The sequence below is a fragment of the Labrus mixtus genome, chromosome 22 (assembly GCF_963584025.1).
Source record: "Labrus mixtus chromosome 22, fLabMix1.1, whole genome shotgun sequence".
NCBI lineage: Eukaryota > Metazoa > Chordata > Actinopteri > Labriformes > Labridae > Labrus > Labrus mixtus.
In genome coordinates, this window is record NC_083633.1 from 5574139 (window position 1) to 5591369 (window position 17231).

The 17231-nt window shown below is 39.7% G+C and overlaps 1 protein-coding gene across 5 annotated transcripts; it reads right to left on the minus strand.

Annotated features, from left to right (window-relative positions):
* Nucleotides 1-1343: 1343 nt before the first annotated feature.
* On the minus strand, nt 1344-15227 carry il15ra (interleukin 15 receptor subunit alpha). 5 transcript variants are annotated; one of them, XM_061029344.1, is made up of 8 exons: nt 15013-15227; nt 13112-13306; nt 8427-8480; nt 8128-8187; nt 5103-5207; nt 3715-3813; nt 3422-3512; nt 1344-3216 (listed from the first exon to the last, which is right to left on the minus strand). In XM_061029344.1, the coding sequence occupies exons 1-8, from the start codon at nt 15092-15094 to the stop codon at nt 3135-3137; spliced, it is 768 nt and encodes a 255-aa protein (XP_060885327.1). In that variant the 5' UTR covers nt 15095-15227; the 3' UTR covers nt 1344-3134. The 5 variants fall into 5 exon arrangements, with proteins under 5 accessions (XP_060885327.1, XP_060885326.1, XP_060885329.1 ...); XM_061029343.1 differs by having other exon boundaries at nt 5103-5210; XM_061029346.1 differs by lacking the exon at nt 8128-8187.
* Between the last annotated feature and the right edge of the window lie 2004 nt (nt 15228-17231).

A 17231-nucleotide genomic window follows, 5' to 3' on the forward strand; every position in this document is an offset into this window, starting at 1 on the left:
ATACAACCCCAACACTAATAAGTGGCCTTTGACCTCGTCATATTTAACTAGTTCCCCTTGTCAATATGAGCTGGTGTCTTTCATTACAACATCACAAAGAGGACCAGCTGTTATGATGTCAGAGATGTCTGTTGTAGCCGAGACGGGCAGCTAAGTTTGAGGAGCCGGACATCCAGAGCAGGGGCGGTTTAAATTTCCATCTGCATCTCAAAATCTCAGGAGACAAATTTGCAAGGCAAGAGCCCATAGATAATTGACAAAATAGAGAAATGACTTTTCTTAGGACAAATACAGTACGCCAATGCTCGTGGCTCTCTGCTGCTAACAAATGTTTGCTGTGGCTTTGGCAAACTTTTGTACAGATAGTACGGATGCTCAAGAAACAGCAGCTAGACTAGACTAATTATCGTGATGTAATGGAAAAATAACAAATGTTCAATAAAAGTTTGACATATTTAAACCTGTAATTACACCAGCCAAAAGCTAGGAAAGGGGAGCCTTAAACTGAAGTTGCAACTCGACATTTAAAAGATCAAGAAGAAGACAACTAACAGCCAATCATATCGCAGGGATAAGTGTAGGCAAAAACATAAAGAGAAAACGGACACATTTGCATATTTCATTGCAAAAGAAAAGTGACTGGGAGGAACGGCCTGCCCGATCTGAACCCGACTGGTGTTTTGTTGTTGGACTTCTGTGCTAGTCATGGATTGGCTCTAACAAACACCATGTTCAAGCATAGGGATGTTCATAAGTGTACCTGGTACCAGAGCACCCTAGGCCAAAGGTCGATGATCGACTTTGTAGTTGTTTCGTCAGATCTGCGGCAGCATGTTTTGGACACTCGGGTAAAGAGAGGAGCAGAGCTGTCAACTGATCACCACCTGGTGGTGAGCTGGATCAGATGGCGGGGAAGGCTGCCGGACAGACTGGGAACGTCTGGCAGAGGCCCCTGTCCGTGGGGTCTTCAACTCCCACCTCCACAAGAACTTCTCCCTCATCCCGAGGGAGGTTGGGGACATGGAGTCCAAGTGGTCCATGTTCAAAGCCTCCATTGTAGAAGCTGCGGCTAGGAGTTGCGGCCAGAAGACCGTCGGTGCCTGTCGTGGCGGCAACCTCACAACCCGCTGGTGGACACCAGTGGTGAAGGAAGCCGCCAGGCTGAAGAAGGAGACCTTTCGGGCTTGGTTAGCTGTGGGCCGTGGCTTCAGTGGTTGTAGAAGCAAAAACCCGGGTGTCGGAGGAGTTAGGGGAGGCTTTGGAGAAGGACTTTCGGTTGGCCTCAAGGAGGTTCTGGCAAACCATCCGACGGCTCAGGAAGAGAAAGTAGAGTTATTCTGATGTATAAATACTTGGATAATGCTTTATTGAAATATATTTGGTAGATAATGGCAGATACATGAACAATGGAACAGGAATGCTGGACTAAACCAGTTCATAGGGATAAAAAAGAGCTACTGCAGACTTAAAGCTTCTGTGAGGACCTTTTAGTTAGTGGATAAAGTCATACCTTGAATGTCTTTGCTGATTTTGTCCTGTTCAAGTGTACATAATGTTTGAAACAAAAACAAATCTCCTCCTGCTTTCTTTTAGCAGCCAAACATATCCCTCACTGAGAATCTTTGCTACACACTGTAAGTAAAGGATGTATTTGGTGGCATGCAGAAACCCACTTCTTCTGACTCCTACCATTTGAAGTAGTTTCAAAGCAGAGTCGCTGCTTGTCAACAGGCAAGGCAGGTAATCACTTGGGGCCCCCCAAGGCTTACAATCTTAAACCGAAGCAGTGGCCCAAAATGTGCATTTTTTGCAACGACACTAGGAAACATCCCTAAGGAGGCACCTTCTGACAGCACTGGATTTTTGCCTAGGGCCCCCATCAGACTCTGGAATCACCACTGTTAAAATCTACTACATACAGATAATCAATCTTGTCAATTATGGTCTAGTTTACTTTTGTAGCCCATACAGAGGGATCAGCATTAATTACAGTCTGTTTCATGACCAGCTGAAAACTCCTCAAAGGAGCTTTAAACATATTTTTAAGCTAGTAAATTATACGATTGTACCAGGATAAAACACATCAATAATGGTGTTTGATGCTGACATATATGACAAATGTATGACAAATGAAATTTCATAGATTAAGAGCAAGCAATCAACTTGTGTAAATCAGTCTTTGAATTTCAGAGACAAGTGTTGACCTCCGGGAACTGATCTTTGTCATGTCATAATCAGTCTCTTAGCAACCGGTCCTGACAGCCTCACACATCCACGTCTTGATGCCAATGTGACGTAGCAGTCCTGGTCTGTCCAATCACCCACACTGGTTCGCAAAGGCTTTTCTTCCCATGTACTGTCACTTGTGAAAGGGAAATCTGTAAACCTGTAATCTCTGGAGGTACACCCTTTAAGTCCTTATTGAAATCATTCGGTCACAAGGTTGTATAGTTTAACAAAAGCCAATTCTGCATTTTTTTTCCATGGAACAACGCATCAACAGATCCACAGGAGTTGGGAAGCAGTGTCAAAATTTGCGAGTGCTCTGTTGGCCCCACAACATAGGTAGATATGAGGCATTTAGTCATTTGTTTTTGCTTTGCTTTCATAAGAATGAATAGAACCTACTGTCTGACAGTTCATCCAATTTCCCTTTATGCATCAATACCCAAACTCCTATACCCAAATATGCAGCGGTTTGATTTCAAAGGCTCAGTCGGGTTGTAGCACCAAGTAACTAGTTGCAAAACTTAAGCTCATTATGGGCAGTGCAAGAGTCTTAAACTCAGGGCGCCCTGGAAGCTTATGTTGCAGAGCGCGAGGTTAGATCCTTAATGCTTTCATTCCAACTCCTGCCCTGTCTGCTGGATGCCATCCCTTCTCCTCACCTTTCCTCTCGGTCTTCAGTTTTCCTATCAAAGACAAAATGCCTCCAAAAAATAATATAAAAAACAGTCTGTTGAGGCAGCCATTGTGTTCTCTGGTAATGCTCATAGAATGTCAAATGGGTCTTCAGCCAATCACGCTGTCAGCAGTCCTGTGTGCAGGAAATCACTTATTCTTCACCCAATGGAGATGAAGACAGGAGCACAATGTAATACCTCTCTGTAATGGCACCAGTATGGACAAAATCACTACATTGGCAGCTCAGATGGAAGGGGACTCATGGGTTGCAGTTCTTCTGTTGTTGGTGGTGGGATGTTGCTTCTTAACTTCCTAAAAAAAGGGGGGGAAATAGTGATGAGATTATAACGAAAGAAAGAAAACAAAACAAATAGGAACTTACTTGATAGTTACATATTCTCACTATTGAACTAACTTTGTGATGTCAGATGGCTAACATGCATTCTCAATGTTCACTGCAAAATATCACCTCCAAAATCAACTACTTAACCAACCATTATTATTTTGATTAGATTACCTCTTGCAACACCAAATGCTGATTCCGATCACAGCACAGACAATCATGAGCAAAGCACATGTGATTCCTGCTGTTGTCTTGCTGCTCATACCTGTCAAGAAAGGACAATTACTGGACCTTAAATGTTCCCCAGTATTCTGATTCTTTGTTGAGAGTAAGGTGTGTATTAATTAACATATTTAGCATTTGGTCAGCATTTTACGGGAAACTGACAAAAAAAGAGGCCCAGTATAACTTCAATTATACCCTGATGGTATTTTTGTTAATTGGACAAAAACAGTGACAAAGCTTACTGTTGGACACAATAGGATTGGCTGTCCCGTTTCCTGAAGGCACAGCTGTGGTTGCGCTTGGCATTGTGCTTGGTGTCGTCCTGTCCTTTGCTGTGGTGCCTGTCACAAAATCAGCATAATCACATAAGAGAATAAGGCTGTGACCATATCATATACCAAATGTCACATAGGTTACTATAATATTGAGGATGGCCCAATATATGAACTGTTTTTATCAATTTGAAGATTCAAAGACATGCTTTTCAAACCACCAAACACACATAGCTAAAACCCAGAGGAGAGCAACGGTGGAAGCAGATTACACTGGGCTGATTTACTAGAGAAATCTAATTTGAGTAAATATTTGGTCTTACATCAGAAATATAAATTTATGCCTTTGTGTCAGCACCCAAACCATTTCAGAGAACTCCAGCAGTCTCCTAAGTCCACCACTGTTAGCAGTTACATTATTTCCATGTCTAGAAAATTAACTGTTTGTCCTACTCTACAAAAAAAGGCTCAAGACAGGAAAGTTTAAATGTTCACACATTTGTTTTTATTACTCTGTATGTTGTTTTTTGTTGACGCAAAGCACTTTGTGACCTTTGTCTGTGAAAATGAGGACGGCACCACAGCACTTGCACTTCTCGTTAAGGTCTTTAACAAAATCTGCTTCAACATAGAAAGTAGCAAAGTAGCAAACCCCTCCACGTCACTGTTCTTTTTGGATAGCCCCAAATAGCCTACTGTGAGCCCACACTCCCTAGCAGAAGTTATAGCCTAATACGTGACGCTGTTCACGCTGTCAGTGTTAAAGTTTCTACATCTAGGCTACAGTAACAAAGGCAAAGACAGAAGTTAAGAAAAAATTATGTTTTTTGTCCTATAGTTTAGGGTTGTAGACTTTTGTGTTTCATTTGAGAGTTGTTGCGATCCATTAATTTCCTTTTTGTGGTGGTTTTATATTTTTACAAACCGACTGAATCCTTCAGATTAGAAGGATTTACAGGCAAAAGTTGTTGTAACCCCGGACCGAAATCGAGTAAGAAACTGAAATTGACCACAATTTAACTGCAAGAGTTACATTTGGTGTCATTTATTCATATTTGCACTGCACTAAAGATGCACTTGGTGTTATCTGTCTTATCATTTAATCTTGTTTTAATGCTTAAGTGTCTTTTTATACTATGATCAAATTGTGTTGATGAATCTTATAATAGCCTTCAAGAAGCTACACATAAACATGTTCTTGTGTTCCCTAATGTTGCCTCAACAATTACAACTATATTATTATATAATATTTAATACATATCCAGATTTAATTATTTGTGTTAAGTAGCCAGTAAAATCATTTGACCTAACACACATCAGTTATGAGCAAATATAGCATGTGTGACTCAGATATTTACCCTGTAATTGATCTGACATTAGTGGTGTTGGCTCTGTGCCATTTGTTTCTCCAGCCATTGAAGCTGAGGGGCTTATACTCTGAGTCATCTGTAGGCTGGTGGAGGCTGCTGCGGATAAGAAAAAACATTTACTTTTTATGACTGCATCTAGCCTATACAGCTGGAATTTTCTCTCTGTTATTTCATGTTAGTTCTTCTACCATAGCTGCTATTTGCAAAACTAAAAACAAGTGTGCTACATCATTTGGTTAGAAAACTTTGGAAATATGTTATCATAACTGCACAATTTTACAAAACAAAAAAACATGCAAGAGTTTTGTGTTAGTTTGTTAATATTATTACCACTGTTACAACTGCTGCTACTTCTTCCTATAGTAATGGCCACTTTGGGGAAGCAGAATAAGGTAGCCAAAAAAAGGCAATGTTGACTTATTATGTCTTTTGATAAGGTAAAGGTGTTGGCCAACAGTTTATTATTCACTTATCAGACACAAAGCAAAATAATAATAATCCAATAATAATAGTTGAGTTTCCTTTTGCCTGAATGAGATGAAGTCCTATGTTTGCTCTTATATTAGCTGTTGTTTTGGACTCAATTCACTCCTTTGGAAACTATTGGGCTATCTCTCCGCTATTGTTGTTGGCTTGTGGCTAATTTGACATGCATACCTTTTGTTGCTATGCAGGTAGCATATTTTTTCTGCTTTAAGGTCAGTTATGCTAAGTTAAGGACAGTAAGGCCAAAACAATACTTTTAAACATGCTCATAAGAGTCAAGGGTAACTAGAGTCAAGTGATAATTCTCTGTGGTTTTCTCATAACGAATGATCTCCTATAATTAAAACAAATACAGACCATTCTGCACCGGTTTCTTAACTTAGAAGGAGGACATACTGGCTGCTGCATTTTTGTCAGAGAAGCCAGCACTTCAACATAGCATGTTTCCTTAATGTCTGATCATATATTAAGGTCACTTAATTCAGTAGATATCTGACAGATTGCGCCTTTAAGGTTCCCATGAAACGGAACTTTGAGAGTATCTAACTGCCGTGTCGTGACGTATTTACAACTGAAATGGGATAGGACCAATAACAAGACATTCATTGACAAGTCAAAGTCTCTGGAATGTTGTTTGTGCTTGAATGAAACGCTTGTGCACTGACAATAAAAGTGCTGCACATCCATCCTGTCTCTATGACAACATTCTGACAACAACCACTGCATGACACTGCTCTGTAGCGTTTTACTATATGTTTTTTTTTTAATCTGAGATTTGACTTTTTTCCCGATCAGACACGGAGCAAAGAGTACAAGACAATTCTGTAGGAGGTCAAAAATACAGGGGAATATCGTTGATTTTTTTAAAGAAGGTCTGACAATTTGAAAGATTTTCAACTTGCGCTTGGGGCGGCTACCCGGAAAAGACACTGTCCAGTGTGAACACGGCCTAAGTCTAGCTGTCTTCTTCAAGTTCTAATTGGAGTCTGAGAGTTCGCTAGATATTCTTCAGAGACAGGACCTGGAGACCACAATATCCGAGCACAGTTAGCTTTATTCATCCTTAACAGAGTCACAAAGCGGTGGGTTTCCAGCTGGAGAACTGACACACATGGTTGAACATATTTGCTAGTTGTAGGCGTGAATAGAGGCCTCCACATGCTTCATTTCTCATCATCTACCTCAGTACAGCTTGAATTCATTGGTGGTCCGACACATCAATCTTTTAGAACCATTTTAGGGACTTCCGTGTCTAATGATCTCATGAGTTGTGAAGTTCTTTCCCAGGGTTCATATCAGTCCAAGTGTAGTGACCTCACTTTTTCTAATGCTGGGATTTTTCATCCCCATGCTCCTTATCTGACCAGGTGCAGTGTCCATGTGCTTTTTCTGCTGCTGGGATTTCTCTTGGGACTCTCCGAGCTATACTTTCTCTCACACTGATATGACCTGATGTGACCCTGCCTTTAGACCCGAGTCTGAGGTCTTATTCATGTATATAGGCATTGTGCATTTCTAGCCTTAGTTGATTATTAAGATAGAAACGTACATGTCTACAAGGGAAGACACAACAAAACCCTCTCTCCTCATTGAAAACAATTAGAAAAAAAAACAACCAGATCCAGAAAATGACACTAGGTGGACACGGGACCTAAGACATTTAAATAACCTTTCAGAGATTTAACACAATACATGGTGCCTCTTAGTAGAGCTGGGCGATATGACCTCAAATCAATATCACAATTAATTGAACATTTGACCTCAATTATGATTAATGAATGATTATTTTGTTTTAGTTTTTTGCCCTCATAGTTCACTGACGAGGTCGCTACTGTAAATATGCTCAACTATTAAAGCTGGGACATGTTTTCTAATGGAAGAGTTCATAACTGATTAACTATTTTGTGGTTATTCATTGAATATTTCAAACTGAAATCAAAGCATCGCTTGAAATGAAAACAACACCTTTTAGTTTTAAAGTATTAAAATAGTTTTAGTTTTAAAGTTTAAAATTAACTTCTCTAAAACAGTAGAAAATAAATAACTTGCATTTCTTGCAAACAGTTTTCTGCACTGTTTACATTTGACTTATTTTTGTTCTGTGGCGTCTTCCCTAAAGACAAAATGTGTCCAAACGACAGACATTGCTTCCATGTTGCTGATTGGACGTGTCGTCACTGGACTCTGCCCTGAAAATAATTGAAATAATCAACATGGGAAGATTACGTCGGTTAGAGGTTCTGAATGGCGGTTTCAATTAATTTTCGATTAATTTCCCAACCCTACCTCTTAGCTACTACCGCTACATCTAAAGCTACTGTCACAACTGTTGTTGCTTCTCCCTTTACGACTTTACTGCTGCTTTGATTTATTAATTCTAACCTGACTGCTGCTGACTCCTCACACAAACACTTCTCAAAAAGTAGATAGTGTTTCAGATTCATCATTAGTACTTATTATTAATTGGTTTATTAGTATTGTAGTAGTTTTTTTCTGTCTTCAAAATTCATGCGAATACAGAACTCACTGATTGTGGTGGTAAAGATGGAGTCGTGTGGAATATCAGTGGGAATATCAGCATGACGAGCTGAAAGACCAGACCATCGTTAACCATATGAAAAAAAACTTCAGCTCATACATTTAAAAAATATTAAGAAATATTGCTCAGTAGTTGTAGGATGAACTTTTAGAACAGGCACTGAAGCTACATGGAAACGACTTAAATAACCAACCAATCGCCATGCTCTAATGTGATCACACACCTAAACTAACATGGCATTAACATTACTGCATCATCCCTCATTCACTGCATACAGAAACACTTACATGGTGCTGCGGTGTTTGGCGTTGGTGGCTGTTTAGGCGGTCTCTTTGGGTCCGCTGAAACACAACAAATAGGAAGTTGAGCAGCATTGTCACCACATGAACTTTGACAGTATTAAACTCTACCTAGCGTCAGTCTGCGTCAGAAACCTTCATCTAGTCTCCAAACTCCGAGCTTGAATTCTTCTGCGATTGCTTCTCCTGTTTGCTTTGGATTTTTTTTCTCTTGGCTCATTCTGTGTTTTTTTCCTTGTGTTTAACTTTTAGTGTTGGTTTTGGAATTTGAGAAGGTTTGTCTTTAGTTAAAATAAATTATTTTTGTTCTGCACTTGACTCCTCTGCCTGTTGCACAATCCTCTAATCATGACCATTTGATTTGCATTTCTTCTTCTGTGGTCGTCAAATGCAAATTGGATGCATGACTAACTCCAAATATAAACCAAATTAGGGCTTTATGAGACTTCTCTAGCTTCATGGAGCAAACCAAAGGTTCCATCTCATCAGTACTGGTTATAATTAAGCAATATCAAACTCAAGGTTGAGATGTTGTACTGAATATTAGCACTGCTGTGATTGGATCGTAGGCACAAGGCTGCAGGCCAACAATGTCAGCTGCAAATATCAAAGTATTCATCACATTCAGAGTGATCCTGCTGAGCACAGCTCTCCTAAAATGTCTCGTCTCCTTTTTTATTGCACTTTATCCTGGGAATACCGGTTGTTGTATTTTGTGTCACTTCTTAATGTTTCAGTATGAAACAGTACATTTTGCTCCTGTTATTTCCATTTACATCTATATTAAAAAAGGAAATAATCTTCAGAAACGGTAAAGGGGTAGGTAATAATGGATTTGAAGTGTCTAAAAATGTCAATTCTGGTTGGCGGTTTTTGTTTTGGATTTTGAAAATTTTAAAAAATCAGAGAATCGAAAAAGACCAAACACTTTGAGTTTTCTGTTGTATCTTTCATCACAAGAAGTACACTGATTTACACAAGTCTTTGATGTGATGTGAGTGATGTTGTTCTCCGACGTTACTCATGGAATGCTTCTCGTCCAATCAGATTGCTTGGTTGGAACTAAAAATACATCAATATATTGAAGTTATGTGAAAACTCAATCCCTAAGCTTTTAAAAATAAATGCATAAACATTTGTCTTATGCTTGCACTCTGTCACTCAACTGTTTTAAAATCTGTTAAAGAAACTAAATGATGATATCCAGAGAAGTCGATACAATAACGCATCAAATCAGCGTAATTTTAAAAATGCAGAGCCTCCACTTCAGTTTTAAGAGTTTTAACTCTCTTCCTCTGCCCTTTTGGACGGGACACAGCCTGTTCCACTAGAGTCAGCTGATGAGTATCAACACAAACACATCGACTGTCCACATATGGGTGGCTCTACACGTTTCAGTTACTGAAGGGCGTGTGTGAACACACACACACCTGTCCCAACACACACACACCTGTCCCAACACACACACACACACACACACACACACATCTGTCCCAGCACACACGCACACACACACACATCTGTCCCAACACACACACACACATCTGTTCCAACACACACACACACACACACACACACACATCTGTCCCAACACACACACACACACACACACACACATCTGTCCCAGCACGCACGCGCACACACACACAAACACACACACACACACACACACATCTGTTCCAACACACACACACACACACACACACACACATCTGTCACAGCACGCACGCTGGTTCTCAGGGCTTAAAGGAGGTCTGTTTACACCGCTGACAGTGGTGACATCATTCTCAGAGATGCTGCCAAGAGTAAACCTGATCCAGCTTTCTAAGTGTATTGTGGTTGGCATTATTGTTTTAATCCAGCTATATGCGACCACTTGGCCTCTCGTTCATACATACACACACTCACAAACACACATGGTATCGGAGTTGCCAAGCAAATTGCTGGCCTTTCAATCATTAGAACTTTGAGTTCAGAAGTCTCTTCAATATGTGGACAGGATGAGCTGCAAACTAGCTCATGAGTGGGCGGCTCATTCTCACACATACCCCTTATAACACCTGCAGGCTGCAGGGCATGCACTCTGGTGTTTTTCTTCAGAGCACACATCAGTTTCACAAGTTTGAGCAGGACACAAAAATATGTGCTCTCAGCTTGAACTTCTGGATGACGACACTGCTGTTTCTCTTTGAGGTGTGTCCAAAAGGGGGGGGGGGGGGGGCTTTCATATGGATTATTTTGCTGGGTTAGAAAGTCTGCAGAAGTAAGCAGTGCAACGAGAAACAATTACCCTAAGAAATATAAGAACACCCTCAGAAAACTGTGGGCACAAATCCACCCGCGGTTATTAGGGGTGTGCATGAAAAGTTTAGTAAACAAACAAACAAATAAAAAAAAACCTTTCTATTGATTATTTGAATAGGTTGTGAATAATATTGAAATGGTTAAACACCTTGTTTAATGCTTCAACACTTTACTGCTAAAAACAATCATTTCTAATAACTCATGGCTGTAATAACATCACATTTAATGATAACCTTGTGAGTTTTAAAGGAAGAATGCATGACTCTTTGATCCAGTAGATGGTGCCCTTGAGCACCAGCATGAAACTACCTCCGCTATTCTGAGCAACACACCACCAACCCCCTCGGAGTTATCCATAAGAACGCACCATAATTAAGCAGCATAAAGCGCAAGCAGCGGACAAAATTGTCCTTTGCTCGAGCTGCAATTGCCTGTGGCCTGCGTTGTTGTGTTAGCATGCTAATGTTAGTACACTTTGGTTAACTTGTAGCTTCACATTGCATGTTCACTGACAAAGAAGGACTGGGATTTAACCACACTTAATGTGACATTCAAATAATCAGTGAGTATGTTCTTCTTCTCTCTAGTCCTTGACTAAAACAGCTTCTATACACAAGGGGAGGAGCCGACCGTCCCGTCCATGTAAACACAGTTCTGACAACAACACAGCCAGCGGGACTCGAGCTTCTCACTCGTTGTAGACAGTCATGACGCAGAGACACATTTACATGCCGCACATTCTTCCTTTCTGCTCTGGAATCTGACCACCTTTGGAGAAGTTTTTCTTGCTTTTCCTTTTAGGAATGACTCGTGTGTGCCACCAGGTGAAACTAACAACCCTATAGTGGAACATTCTGTATGAGCCCTACATGGCCTAATGGTGTGTTCCAGTTGATCTCGTAAGTGGGAAATTCCCAGTTCCCAGTCGGCAGAGTCAACTGGAACGCCCCCTGAAGTCGTAATTACGACTCGGAAACTCTGAGAAAAAAAAGTAGCCCGAGTTCAGATCCAATAATACTAACCACCTACTTTCCTGGGAGCTCTTGAGCTCTCTTAGGCTCCTCAAGATTGTCGGTTGACGGCCTGCCAGAACGACCCCCACCCCACCCCTACCCCACCAGATCGTGGGTTGGCGGCCTGCCAGAACAACCCCCCCCCCCCCCCCCCCCCCCCCACACACACACACACACACACACACACACACACACACACACACACCCCTCTCCACCGGATTGCTGATGGCCGGTTTCCCCCCCCCCACCCCCTTGCTCTCTATCCCTCTTCCTGCATCTTATCCCATCTCTCCCTCTATCCCTTTCCAAGCCCGGCGCAGTCTAGGCCTGTGAAGACTGTTTCGTCATGAGCCGGGGATCCGGCCGAAGATTTCTGCCTTTTAATAAGGCAGTTTTTTCTTACCACTGTAACTTTTGCTGCTTTGCTAAAGTGCTCATGATGGATAGGCCGGATCTTTGTAACATAGCAATAAGTAAGGTCTTTTACCTGCTTTTTGTAACATAACAATGAGTAAGGTCTTTTTACCTGCTCTTTTGTAATGTTAACAGACAAAGAGTAAGGTATTTTACCTGCTTTTTGTAAAGTGTCTCGAGATAACACTTGTTATGAGTTGACACTATACAAATAAAAATTGATTGATTGAATTGAATATGGCTGCAACGTGCATCTCAAGGGATGTTTAAGATGTAACTGTTGAGTTTATTAGCAGCTTAGTCGTCTTTTTGTGTAATTAAATCAATCAGACCGATGGTATCGTGCAAGTTCTCTCTGTGGAGGTGTTTACATGTTTGGTCAGAAACTATCACGTAGTGTGTTGTTATTGTCTGGTATTAGCTAACAAAACAAAGGTACTCCTGGACGCGTCCATGTTGCTCGGGTGTGACGTCATTCCCAGTTCCGACTTCCGAGGTAAATGGAACGCGGCATAACACCCCAGTGCGTTGCCGAGCTCCTCCTCCCATACCCTCACCATAGGCCTCTCAGGTCGTCTGACCAAAATGTACTGGCCGTTCCCCATACCCGTTTTTTAAACACATTGTGACTACCTTCCAAGCTGTTCCTCCCGGTCTGCATCAATTGTCTTATTTGTTCTGCTTTTATTTCTCAGTGGCATTTCCTTTGTAAGCATCACTGCCCTCATTTGTTTCATTGTTATGATTTTAAACAGTTCTCCCCTCTGCTTTTTATTGTTCTCTGCTATTTTATTTTATTTTATTGTAGTTCTTCTAGAGTAAAATCCATATATTCATGAGCACTATTTCTCTACCACCTGAAGAATCAAAGATTACTCTGAGAGGTCGGTTCTCTTAAGTTCATACGTAGTATAAAAAATGTACTACATAAATAAATCTTACGTATACACACGAGGGAGGGAGTTGACCAACTGCCGTCACTTTCTTTGCATTTGATGAGATTTGAGGTTCCTGCTTTCCTCAGGTAATCTTCCACACATGTGTAGCGAAACCTTTCACCCTTTTGGAAACAGGTCTCAGGTGGAGGTTCAGTCAGAGGAATTTGAGGAATTTCTGGGCAAGGACAGTTGATGTGACCTGAAAGAAGAAGAAAAAGAAAATCATGAGACGGCAACAACAGAAATGAAATGGTTTGTGATGTCTGTGATCGGCATGACCCCAGACTGACTTGAGGTTATCTTAGAACGAGGACCACACTTAAAACCCGTTCTGATCTTTGAAGGCAATCCTTTGCACTGCGTTTTTAATGGACTCCAAAGCTCCTTCAGTGAGCGACTAGTGATGCCTTAAGTGTTCTACTGAGCTTACCTGTAATGAAATGTGCTTAATAAGTAAAAAATGATATTTCTAAGTGACAAAGGGGAAGTGAAATGACAGTTTTCTCAATAGTTTAGGCTCATATTTTGGAACAGTTTTAACATTCTTTAAACTACAATAGTCAGAACTGTTTAATGTGACATTAACACTCTGTTTCACATCTGTAGAAGGTGGTAATTCACCCCAAACATTTCATTCTTGTGTCTGAATGGAGTCGTGTCAGTAAACTGGTCAGCGCCACCAAAAATGAAACATGGTTTTGTCATCGTGTGTGTTCTGCACTGCTCAAAATGTTTTTTTTCCCTCTTTTTGATGTTTTTGTCACCGAGTCAGTCAACCCCGGAAAAGTTTCTACATTGTTGTTGTCAGTGACTGCTGCTTTACTGCTCTGTACAATTCTTTTCCGACTCGCTGAATGCTCCTTTATTCTGTATCATCCTCAGCTCTTTAGATTCAGATTGCAACATGAGGTCAAAGTTTACAGGGACAAATCCAGACTGTACAGTACAGCAGTACACGTAGGAAATGGAAATCTCCTCTTCTTAAAATGGTTGGTTCCCTTTTTTTTTTTATTGACATCCAAGTTGATGGTGAGCCCTTTGCCAGTTGTATCAGGCTGGGTAAAGCTACTCCAAGATGCCAGACAAAAGAAGGCTTTTCATCTCACAAGTAACATGTTAGTAAACCTTTTTCAGTAAACTCCAAACAGATGATGGGAGCCAGGCAGAGGAGGGGAATGTTAGCCAGGAGGCTTATTCACTTAGCCTGTCAGGGGCCCATCCATTTATGTGGGCGGCCCTGTGTACATATGCAACAAATATGTGCCTGTGTTACATTTATAGAAATGTCTAGCCTCACTTTTAGTCTTTCATGTTAAGTCATTTCGCAATACATTTTCCACAAAATGACTCCCATGTGTTCCCTCACTCTGATCATTATCTCACTTGCCAACTCAGCAGACTTCACAAACAGCCCCGTTTTCGATATTTAAGGCCTACAGGCTACATGTGTGGCCCATATTTTTGAGGACTTGTGGACTATTTTGCTTGTGACCACTCAGATAATGTGCAGTGTTTGAGGCATTATAGTGTACATTTGTAAACAATTGTACACTATAATTATATTCTACATAATCTGTCGCATGTATGTACCACAAAAATGAAAAAATAACCCTGAATGAATGAGAAATTATAATCTGTTGTGAAAAACAAATAAACTGTTCAGAAATTTGTACTTCTGGGATCATTACAGAATTAAGACAAATTATCCTAGTTAGATAAAAAATAATGATCATGATAATAATGATCTAATAGGCCAGGTGGAGGTGTAGAAAGTAGGCTATGTTACAATATTTCGCTGATATGTGTCGTGGTGTGTAAAAATAACAACAGCCACACAAACCTAGTTAACAATACAACATAAAACCCTTTGAATCTGAGGTCCACTTGTGTTTATTTAACACTTACCGCTGTTGGAGCCGTGCGCAGCTCCAAGCACACAGATTATCACCATGCCAACGGAAATGAATGAAGGGGAACCCAGATCCATCTGACACCCCTGTGAGCATGAAGACCTAAAACATGTTCGCCAAATACACCGAGACCCGTGAAGACCATCCTCAACTCTTGTCACCCAGCTGCCTAAAGCACTTCTGCTTTCACTTTCTCTTCTTCTTTTCTCTCTGCGATGGACGCCCAAAAAGAAGAGAAGATTTTTAAAGTACGTACCGCCACCTAGAGGAGTGACGGTGCATGGTGAAAAGATAGATGGTTAGACAAGAGAGGAGACTCTGTTCACAAGCAGAGTCCAATAAACCAAATCATAAAACAAACAAAGGTAAAACTATGTAACACATTGGAATGAATCACCCCAAAAAAGGAAACAAAGAGAGATTGTTATCTGGCCCTAAATAGAGATTACACAGTGGCAGAATAGCCTACCTGAGCACCTTAACAGACTGATCCAAAAGTGAGGAAGTGTTTGACGATGTAGCCTACAGACTCGACAAGAAGGACTTGACAAAATGACGTGTGTACCTGCTGGGTGAAGTACATCAATGTTTAAACACGGCAACACGTCATGTGAGCAGCTGTTACTGATCCAGCAGCACAAAACCCCCATAAACAATACAATCAGTAAACAAAACACCAATAAACAATACAATCAATAAACAAAACAAAACCCCCATAAACAATACAATCAGTAAACAAAACCCCCATAAACAATACAACCAATAAACAAAACCCCCATAAACAATACAATCAATAAACAAAACCCCCATAAACAATACAATCAATAAACAAAACACCCATAAACAATACAATCAATAAACAAAAACCCCATAAACAATACAATCAATAAACAAAACACCCATAAACAATACAATCAATAAACAAAACCCCCATAAACAATACAATCAATAAACAAAACCCCCATAAACAATACAATCAATAAACAAAACCCCCATAAACAATACAATCAATAAACAAAACCCCCATAAACAATAAAATCAATAAACAAAACACCCATAAACAATACAATCAATAAACAAAACCCCCATAAACAATACAATCAGTAAACAAAACACCAATAAACAATACAATCAATAAACAAAACAAAACCCCCATAAACAATACAATCAGTAAACAAAACCCCCATAAACAATACAACCAATAAACAAAACCCCCATAAACAATACAATCAATAAACAAAACCCCCATAAACAATACAATCAATAAACAAAACACCCATAAACAATACAATCAATAAACAAAAACCCCATAAACAATACAATCAATAAACAAAACACCCATAAACAATACAATCAATAAACAAAACCCCCATAAACAATACAATCAATAAACAAAACCCCCATAAACAATAAAATCAATAAACAAAACAAAAAACCCATAAACAATACAATCAATAAACAAAACACCCATAAACAATACAATCAATAAACAAAACACCCATAAACAATACAACCAATAAACAAAACACCCATAAACAATACAACCAATAAACAAAAACCCCATAAACAATTAAACCAATAAACAAAACACCCATAAACAATACAATCAATAAACAAAACACCCATAAACAATACAATCAATAAACAAAACACCCATAAACAATACAATCAATAAACAAAACACCCATAAACAATTGAACCAATAAACAAAACACCCATAAACAATACAATCAATAAACAAAACACCCATAAACAATACAATCAATAAACAAAACACCCATAAACAAGACAATGAATAAACAAAACACCCATAAACAAGACAATCAATAAACAAAACACCCATAAACAATACAATCAATAAACAAAACACCCATAAACAATACAACCAATAAACAAAACACCCATAAACAATACAATCAATAAACAAAACACCCATAAACAATACAATCAATAAACAAAACACCCATAAACAATACAATCAATAAACAAAACACCCATAAACAAGACAATCAATCCATCTGTGTATCACATCGCCCATCACCATCATTCCAATAAAAGCCTTTTTGAATTGAATTGAAGAAGTTACTATCTTCTTCTACAGAAGCCACCGTTGTTAAATATGTAATAATACATAATAGATAGGCCTACTATCTAGATCAGGGGTTCCCAAAATTGTCAGGCTGTGACCCCCAAAATAAGGGTGACAGAAACTGG

Coding starts and splice junctions, on each gene's coding strand:
- il15ra (XM_061029343.1), bottom strand. CDS start 15,094: ATGGATCTGGGTTCCCCTTCATTCATTTCCGTTGGCATGGTGATAATC. Junction 8,188..8,426: donor GCCAAACACCGCAGCACCAT/GTAAGTGTTTCT, acceptor CTGGTCTTTCAG/CTCGTCATGCTGATATTCCC. Junction 3,814..5,102: donor AATGTCAGATCAATTACAGG/GTAAATATCTGA, acceptor ATTTTGTGACAG/GCACCACAGCAAAGGACAGG.